The sequence below is a fragment of the Culex pipiens genome, chromosome 3, assembly GCF_016801865.2.
Source record: "Culex pipiens pallens isolate TS chromosome 3, TS_CPP_V2, whole genome shotgun sequence".
NCBI lineage: Eukaryota > Metazoa > Arthropoda > Insecta > Diptera > Culicidae > Culex > Culex pipiens.
Genome location: NC_068939.1, coordinates 51,625,752 through 51,635,359, shown reverse-complemented (window position 1 = coordinate 51,635,359; position 9,608 = coordinate 51,625,752). Strand labels below are relative to the sequence as shown.

The 9,608-nt window shown below is 33.8% G+C and overlaps 2 protein-coding genes across 2 annotated transcripts; both read left to right on the top strand.

Annotated features, from left to right (window-relative positions):
• Positions 1 to 3,133: 3,133 nt before the first annotated feature.
• On the top strand, positions 3,134 to 4,096 carry LOC120418494 (uncharacterized). Its single transcript, XM_039580931.2, has 5 exons — positions 3,134 to 3,228; positions 3,300 to 3,341; positions 3,400 to 3,507; positions 3,569 to 3,845; positions 3,905 to 4,096. The coding sequence occupies exons 1-5, from the start codon at positions 3,190 to 3,192 to the stop codon at positions 3,979 to 3,981; spliced, it is 543 nt and encodes a 180-aa protein (XP_039436865.1). The 5' UTR covers positions 3,134 to 3,189; the 3' UTR covers positions 3,982 to 4,096.
• Positions 4,097 to 6,162: 2,066 nt separating this feature from the next.
• Positions 6,163 to 7,076, top strand: LOC120418505 (uncharacterized). The gene is made up of 5 exons (XM_039580942.1): positions 6,163 to 6,267; positions 6,326 to 6,367; positions 6,426 to 6,530; positions 6,592 to 6,865; positions 6,924 to 7,076. The coding sequence occupies exons 1-5, from the start codon at positions 6,229 to 6,231 to the stop codon at positions 6,968 to 6,970; spliced, it is 507 nt and encodes a 168-aa protein (XP_039436876.1). The 5' UTR covers positions 6,163 to 6,228; the 3' UTR covers positions 6,971 to 7,076.
• Positions 7,077 to 9,608: the final 2,532 nt, after the last annotated feature.

Below are 9,608 nucleotides of genomic sequence, written 5' to 3'. Positions count from 1 at the left end.
TTTTTTTTAATTTTAAAAATCATAATAGTCAAAAGGGCGTAATATTGAATATTTGGCCCTTTTGAAATATTTGTCTTGATTTAAAAATATTGAAATTATTGTTGTCAACAAGATCGTAAAATTTCAAGAATGTTTCATATTTAAACATTGTAAATCGGACCATTTGTTGCTGAGATATCGACTTCAAAAAATGGTGAGTTGTTTGGGTAAGACTTAGAAAACCTCAATTTTCCTGTTTTTCAACCTTTGCATGGCAACATATTACCAATTTGGGGTCGTATCAACAATGTTCAAAAAAGCAAAATAAAGAGAATTTTTTCAGCTTTTCAAACATATTTTTTTCAAAAGGGGGCAAACATGAACACTAATTTTAAAAAATGAATAAATGCGACTATTTTCAAAAAAATAAAAAAAATACCTAAAAGTGACTATAACTTGAAAAAGGTGCATTTTATCAAAATGTCACAAAAGTACTTTTTGATTGCAAATACGATTATTTTACATCGAAAAATGAAGTTGAAAATTGTTTGCGATTAATATTTCGATTATTTGAAAAAAAGTTGGCATTTAATTTCCCCTAAAACCTATCAAAACATAGAAAAAAAAAATAAAATAGTGTTTTTCTGCAAATCAAGTTTTAATGACAAAAAGTAAAATAAAAATCTTCTTTTTTTTACCTTCTATCATTTTTTCCTGGTTTGGTCCTTACAAATACTTAAAATTTTGCCAAAGTCCAAATCGATCGAAGAATTCCTTCAGATTTTTGAATTATCATATATCATTTTTGTATGGACAGCTGCCAAATTTGTTTGGAAAAAATTGTAAAAGATATTCCAGCACTTGAGGAAAGTGGGGCAGTAATATGGACTTTTTTAAAATAACGTCTTTTATGGACGCTCCCTTTGGAAAATTTGAAGCTGGTTGGGCATCTGCCCCATGTTGCCCCACCGTGTGCACGCCAGTGTAATTCCAGACTCTCATGGAAGACGCATTTGGCAGGAACAATGAAACCCTCTTTTAAAACACGGACCCACAAAACCTGACAGCATTGCCTTGGCGTTCTCGATTACGAGATTCCTACTCGAAACTAGGTGTCCGAAGGCTTGATTGTTGAGGCAATTGCAAACCTCTTTTTACACCTTACACCATCCACCCCGGGATTCGAACTGTCGACCTTTGGATTGAGAGTAGGGCGTCCAATTTTCCCGGGTTTTGAATTTCCCGGGAAACGGGAAAAATATTTTTGAAATCCCGGGAATTCCCGGGATCCCGGGAATTTTTTTTATCAGTAATTAAATCTATGTTTTCATTATATTTGTTATGTTTTCAAGTTTAAAATCATAGAATTAGTTTAATAATATTAAATGGTGATAATCTACACTTCAATCTAAACAAAGACGACAGTTTTTAAATAGCCTATAAGAAATTAAAAATTGATAAAAATCAATTTTGTTCTTTGTGGTGTTTGGATTTTAAATCAAGTACAATTTTTAATTCCAAATTCAATTTTTTTTTTGATTTGCTGTTAAAATGACATCAGTCTTTATGAAAATATTTCCTTATAATTTTTTTATTTGACATGAGTAAAACAGCTTTAAAAGTTATATGTTTTAAAAAACAAAAAACGACAACAAATAAAATTGTACAAGTCAATGTTTAATTTTTGAATAGTTTCGAATTCATTGTTTTATATAAAACATATTTAACAAATTAACTTCAAGTTACTACCGCCAACCGGAGGAAAATCGGGTCTAAAGTTTGAATATGTACAGGAGATTTTAGAGCAATACATTTGGAAATCGGTGTAATAATTGTTTTGTTCTGTTCCTGTTTTAACCGAAGTCATCTCAAATGTTTTTTTTGTTGCTTAAGTAGCATTTGTCCTTATTTGCCACAGATGCCGGTGTTTAATTAAAAATATTTTAACATGAGATTTTTTTCAAATTTAAAATCGTAAATAAACGTAAATATATCCATTCTATTTAAAAAATAAAAGAGAATAAAATTAAAGCGCTAGGCATTTTGTGGACCTGGTAACTAAAATTATAAGAAAATAAATGCTGATATTTGCCGAATACAAACTTAAATTAATTTTATCGATTTCTTAGTATTCAACTGTTCTTCTATGTTAATGCTTCTTATCGATTACTTAGTATTCTACTATATCCACAACAAAATCTGAATTTCCAGAACAAAATATGATTATTTTTTTCAATTTCGGGAATTCCCGGGACAAATTATGGAAAATCCCGGGATTCGGGAATTCCCGGTTGTGGGAAAATCCCGGGATTTTTGTCCCGGGAATTCCCGGGATGGACGCACTAATTGAGAGTCCAACTGCCTACCAGCGACTCCACCAGGACAGGACCCAGAGAGACGACTCCTGCACCTGGACTGAGCTAACGACCTAACCTTTTTAGGTTAGTCCGGGGCCAACATTTACTTCCCGTCCGACGGAAGGCGTGATCAGACAAATCTCGTCTCAAAATTTGCCACCGGGAACTTCTGGGATCGAACCCAGGCCGACTGGGTGAGAGGCAATTACGCTTACCCCTACACCACGGTCCCGGCACACATTCCTAAAATATCAATACCGTAAACTGGGGTGACTTTGATAGCCCGGGGTGACTTTGATAGGTTTTTCAAATGCCCGTCAAATTAATATCTAAACATTTTTGAGAATTTTGAGTATGTGAACATTAAGGGATAGCTTACTATCGAAAATTTATGCAAAAATATGACTGTTACATTGGACGTATCAAAATTAGTGGCCAAACCAAATTTCTATCAATGTCACCCCGGGCTATCAAAGTCACCCCATTATACGGTACCAAATTTAGAATATATGATATTTCATTATTTTTATTTTCTAAAACAATTTACAAAAAAAAAAAACAATGCTTGAAAGGGTAAAGATAAGTTCACAAAGTGCTACCAAAATATCGATCTTCGATTAATTTCACCATGCACCACTTTCACGTCAAATGTCCACTATTCACAGTAGTAATTATTGTTTACTACCACAATATGAAGGATGTGCATGTGGCATATCTGAGTGTGCAACTTATAATTACAATCATCTGATGGCAACGATTTTCCACGGTATAAAAACGCGCATTCGTTGCACTCGAACGTTAGAATCAAAGTTTTAGTTCCGCTGACGAAAGTTGATTCTTGTTTTCCGCTACAATGGGTGTTAGATTTTTCGTGATGGCATGTGCTTTCTTGGTAAGGGTGCTTAAACTAGCCATAACAACCAACAGGTGATTACTAACTATCTCTTCTAAATTTTCAAACAGCACGTGACCTTTGCTATGGATTGCAAGGAAGTTATGGAAAGAGTAATAAATGTTTTGCTTGGTTTTGGCAAACTGATGAACACATTTCTAAATTTTCCAGCGAGAAGAAATCAAGGATTGTTGCTCGGCTCCACCAATTTTGAGCATGGATGGCCTTAAGGAATGTTTCGAAGAGAACAAGGACAAGGAGAAACGTGAAAAATTCGCGGTAAATTTACTGATTTTCATTTTAATTTCCAATCAATTTTGCTGATTTCATTCGACTGCAGTGCTCCTTCGAGTGCTTCTTCAAGCATCACAATGTCCTGGACGATAACGGTGAACCTTCCAAGGAAAAGCTGCTAGCCAAGGTGGAAGGATTCGAGGGCGAGTGGAAGCAAACGTCTATCAAAATGATCGAGGAGTGTTTCGCAACGCACGAGGAGATAAAGGCTAAGCACGGAGGTGGCGAGAAGAAGGAGGGCTGCCACCCCGCGTCTGGTTTCATGAACATGTGCCTGGGCAAGAATTACCTCCAGAATTGTCCGGCCGCGCAGTGGAATGATTGTGAGTATTTAGTTGCAAATGAAATGAAGCAATTTCTGAACATTTTTTTTTTAATTTAGCTGAGCTGTGCAACAAGGTGAAGAGTGGAGAATGTCATCCCAAGAAGGGAGGCAAGGGTGGACCACCCCCAGAGTAAGGCAAACGCTGTCGGACACTTTAAATATTTTTGGAAACTATAATTCGAAATCTTGTACATTATCAAAGATACAGATGATAAAATAAACAAATATCAATGGTTCATTATGACCAAAAAAATCCATTTTGTGTCATTGGTTCTCCCACACAAGGCTTCATACAATTTTGGCAGCTGTCCACACAAAAATGGTACGAAAATATTCGAAAACCTGTACCTCGTGAAGAAATATTGTTAATTGTTTGGTGTCCATATTTTTGTTTAATTTTATATTTTATACATACCGTCATCAGGGGTGACATTCGGTCTGGAGGTGAGATTGAGTCATACAAATTTCAGCATTTCTGTATGACCCAATCTCACCCCCCAAACCCAATGTCACCTCTGATGACGATAGACAAAAATATTAGCGGCGCGATTTTTTGAAAAGATGTAAACAATCTGTGTTAGCTTAACTTTTTTTAAATGAAAAATACAATCGATTTTTTCACAGGTAAACAAAAAGTGTCCGTGGATGTCCATCCCTGAAAATATTTTTTTTTAATTGAGAAAATTTCCAATAAATTTGCGTGAAAAACATTGAAGATTGGAGTATCTCAGTAAGTAATGGTCCTACTTTAAATGTCAAAAAATGAAAAAAATTGTAATTTTTAGAATATTTTGTATTATTCTATAAGGGCGTAATATTGAAAATTAGACCTTTTTGAAATGTTCGTCTTCTTGTTGTGTGGACAGCACAAAGTGACTTCGGCCTCTATAAGTTTGAGCCAAGTTTAAAAAAACATATTTTTAATCCATTTCCAGTTCTGGTGAAGAACTGCTCATAACAGTTATAGACATTTTTGGATTGGCTGAAACTCTACAAAAAAAAATCCCTATGACCATCAGACTCATGAATCCTCAGTTTGTTCATACAAATCTTCATACAATTTTGGAACCTATTCATACAAAAAATCTATCATAATACAATAATAAATATCTTCAGTACGGATTATCTAATCAATGTAAAATTTAAATAGTAGTTTATGCTACAAGTTGCAAAAAGAAGATTTTTTCAGCACGAGTCGTACATTTATCCAACGAGGTTCACCGAGTCGGATAAATACAACGAGTGTTGAAAAAATCATGATTTGCAACGAGTTTACAACATTTTTTTGCAATTCCGAAAAACACCCTTTGAGTGGAATTATAAGTCAAATGTTCATGTATTTTGTCAATTAACCGTTTGAATCAAAAAAATGAAAATTTTTCAGCATCCATTTCAATGCTGAAAAGTAGAACTTTTCAGCATTTATTTCGAAAAGTTTTATATTCGATTTTGTTATTTTTGGTACAGAAAAGTAGGCTTTTTCATCGTTCAAGAATGACAGGAAAAGTAAGTAGTTTCACGACCGAATTGCAAAAATGTATTTTAAAACTCATTTTTTATTATTGAAATTTTAAAACCATAACTTGCGAAAAAAAATCATTTTAGCCGGATTGTCCAAATTTTAATGCTACCAGTATCACAAAATGCTTTTTACATAATTACAGTTAATCTACTATCAATAATTTGCAATTATATCAATGCATTTTTTCTCAAACTTTATTGTCGGTGGTCCCAAAATTAAAAAAAAAATATTAAAAATCCATAAACACACATTATGCAATGTATATTCTGTATTGTTTCCAAAAGATTTTTCAAATTCTGTCAATGATTTTTTTTTCATTTGTTGCCTCTTAATTTTGAAGGAATTTTTAAAGATTTGAAATAAACCTTTCAATTGCCTGAACACGAGACAATAAATTGATTGTTGGATTTTTAATCAGGCTTTCAGATGAAAAAAAGCTTTTGGATAATTTGACATTTCCATTGATACCGTGCAAATTTAAATACAATTTCTTGTACAACGCTTAACACTTGTCCATAAATCAAAATTAAAGCAAGGTGATTCTGAGGATCTTAAACCATCCACATGACCTGTTTAGGGGTTTGAGCTAAGAGAATAGTAATCTAGATAACAAAAAAGCCTAAATCCAGGCTCATTTCAACTCCAGTCAATGCCATGTTCGGCTTCTCGACGCTAGAACATGAATGAGTCGAATGCATGAAAACAAAATGTTGATATCATGATTACATGATAAAATGAAAATACAACCGTAACAAATTATGTTCATGAGACATTCCATTTTAAATTTAGTATGGTTGAACACAAACGTATAAAATGATGGAGCAACACAAAAATGTACCAGACTTAAAGTTGTAACACAATGTTTTCAGCATTACTTTTGATCTTGTTTATGGCTGTGGTAAGGCTTGCTTTTTTAAAAGTGATAATAGTTTTAACATTTAATGGTTGTTTCATAGGATTTTTCCATTTCTGAAGAGTGTTATAAATTTATGACCCGGGTGAGATTCAATACTTTGCAATGATAGCTTGAAAATTCAAACTTAAAAATCATTTCAGATGCAAGAGCTGGAAAAATGTTGTACTGTCAAGGATCCGTTTCCGAAGGAAGCTCTCCCGAAATGCTATCAATCAGCGGAGGGAAACGAAGGGGAAAAGATTGTTGTAATGAACTTAGATGCAGTCATTTTTTTGAAAGAGATTTGTCTCACTGCATTATTTCTAGTGCGCCGTGGAGTGTAATTTCCGTGAAAGTGGCATTCTAGGAGAAAACAACGAGCTGAGCAAGGAAAAAGCCCTGGAATATGTGGCCACCATTGAGGAGGGCGAGTGGCGTGAAAAAACAAAGGAAATTATCGAATCGTGTTGGGCTAAGCTCGATGCCATGAAGGAACTGTCCGCCCAAAAACCCGCCAAATGCCCCCTGCTGTACATGATGATGCAAATCTGTTTGGGCAAAAAAATATTTTTAGAATGTCCGGCCGCGGAATGGCACACAAGTAACAAAAATATTTGAATATTTAATGCATAATTGCTTAAGTTTTTTTATTCAAACAGCGCCGTTCTGTGAGGAGGCCAAGCAGTCAAATTGCCTTCAAGATTGAAACATGGGATAAAACAACATATTGTTATAACGTCATGAAAATAAAATATTTAGGTGCACTTCATTTTTTGTAACAAAAAAATCAATAAAACAAACCAGATTCAGATTTGCAATTTTGTTTTTGTCTGCTCTACTACGGATAAGATTCTCGAAAAAAAAAAAACAAATGACTCCAATACAACGAAAAAGAGAAAAGGGGAGAATAGTAAACCAGGTAGAGCGTCCAATTTCCCGGGGTTACAAATTTCCCGGGAAACGGGAAATTTTCAGCCAATTTCCCGGGAAATCCCGGGAATTCCCGGGAAATTTTAAATTTATTGAATCTTGGTTTTAATTGATATTATGCAACAAAATTGTATAGGACATCAACATTAATGGTTTAAATAAGTGTGAAGATCAATTAACAGCTTGACTGCATGTAAAAAATCATTCAACTACAAGAAAATGTATTTTGGTATTTTTTATGAGAAATTTTAAACTTGCCTCTGTGACCAGTTTATTGAAATGAGAAAAAAAATGCAGAAATTATGTTTTTCATGACAAATACTGGTTTCAGCTCTTGAAAAAATGGTAAATCTTTTTAGTGTTGGTTTTACTCTAAACAACCTAATGTTTTCAAATATTTGAAGCAAGTTTTGCATATATTTTTGCATTTTTTGAGAACAAACAATAAGAAGGAATTTTGAATGATTTTTTTTTGTATTATTATGCAACATGATAAACGATAAATTAAAATCATCCAACAAAAAAAAAACACATTTAACTCTCTAACACCTGTAATTGCATTAGTGCTTCATAGTTCTTTTACTTCAAATTGTAATTTCTTTAGTACTAGGTGTTCAACCAAATGAATTAATTCTTTTTGCACAAATTCGATTTTCATTTCATTTGATCATGGTAAACAAAAACGTAAAAAATCTCAATTTTAATTTGGAGGTAAGTAGTTAATATTATTTTGATGAAATAACATGAATCTGTTCAAAGCTTACCTAATTGGGTAATTCTCTACCAACTCACACGAAATCGGGAAAAGTTGCCACGATCCCTCTTCGATTTGCGTGAAACTTTGTTCTAAGGGGTAACTTTTGTCCCTGATCACGAATCCGAGGTCCGTTTTTTGATATCTCGTGACGGAGGGGCGGTACGACCTCTTCCATTTTTGAACATGCGAAAAAAGAGGTGTTTTTCAATAATTTGCAACCTGAAACGGTGATGAGATAGAAATTTGGTGTCAAAGGGACTTTTATGTAAAATTAGACGCCCGATTTGATGGCGTACTCAGAATTCCGAAAAAACGTATTTTTCATCGAAAAAAACACTAAACAAGTTTTAAAAATTCTCCCATTTTCCGTTACTCGACTGTAAAAAATTTTGGAACATGTCATTTTATGGGAAATTTAATGTACTTTTCGAATCTACATTGACCCAGAAGGGTCATTTTTTCATTTAGAACAAAATTTTTCATTTTAAAATTTCGTGTTTTTTCTAACTTTGCAGGGTTATTTTTTAGAGTGTAACAATGGTCTACAAAGTTGTAGAGCAGACAATTACAAAAATTTTGATATATAGACATAAGGGGTTTGCCTGTAAACATCACGAGTTATCGCGTTTTTACGAAAAAAAGTTTTGAAAAAGTTACTTTTTGCGTTTCTTTTTGTTTCGTCGTCCATGTCTGTCGCGGGTGACCATGAACGGCCATGATCGATGACGACCAACTTTTTCAAAACTTTTTTTCGTAGAATCGCGATAACTCGTGATGTTTATGAGCAAACCCCTAATGTCTATATATATATATAGACATTAGGGGTTTGCTCATAAACATCACGACCGTTCATGGTCACCCGCGACAGACATGGACGACGAAACAAAGAGAAACGCAAAAAGTAACTTTTTCAAAACTTTTTTTCGTAAAAACGCGATAACTCGTGATGTTTACAGGCAAACCCCTTATGTCTATATAACAAAATTTTTGTAATTGTCTGTTCTACAACTTTGTAGAACATTGTTACACTCTAAAAAATAACCCTGCAAAGTTAGAAAAAACACGAAATTTGAAAATGAAAAATTTTGTTCTAAATGAAAAAATGACCCTTCTGGGTCAATGTAGATTCGAAAAGTACATTAAATTTCCCATAAAATGACATGTTCCAAAAATTTTTACAGTCGAGTAACAGAAAATGGGAGAATTTTTAAAACTTGTTCAGTGTTTTTTTCGATGAAAAATACGTTTTTTTCGGAATTCTGAGTACGCCATCAAATCGGGCGTCTAATTTTACATAAAAGTCCCTTTGACACCAAATTTCTATCTCAACACCGTTTCAGGCTGAAAATCTGGGTGCAGAATAGTTGTCCGCAAAGCGGCCTCAATTTAGAACTGTCAAAGCGGAACCAATTTACTGTTTGAAAAATGATACCAAGAAGTGGCAAGTATTGTAATCGATCTATGATTTATTTTGTCAGGAATAAAAAGACGAGGGCCTCGAGCTTTTGAGGTATTCGAAGTCAACAAATTTTAAGAAGAGGATTGGAATCGAGATTGGCATAATTTGTTGCAAACATTTAATTAAGCGCTATGTCTCTCGTAAAACCTATGCTTATGGCGTTTTTTCGAATGTTAGCGACGAATTATCAATAACTAT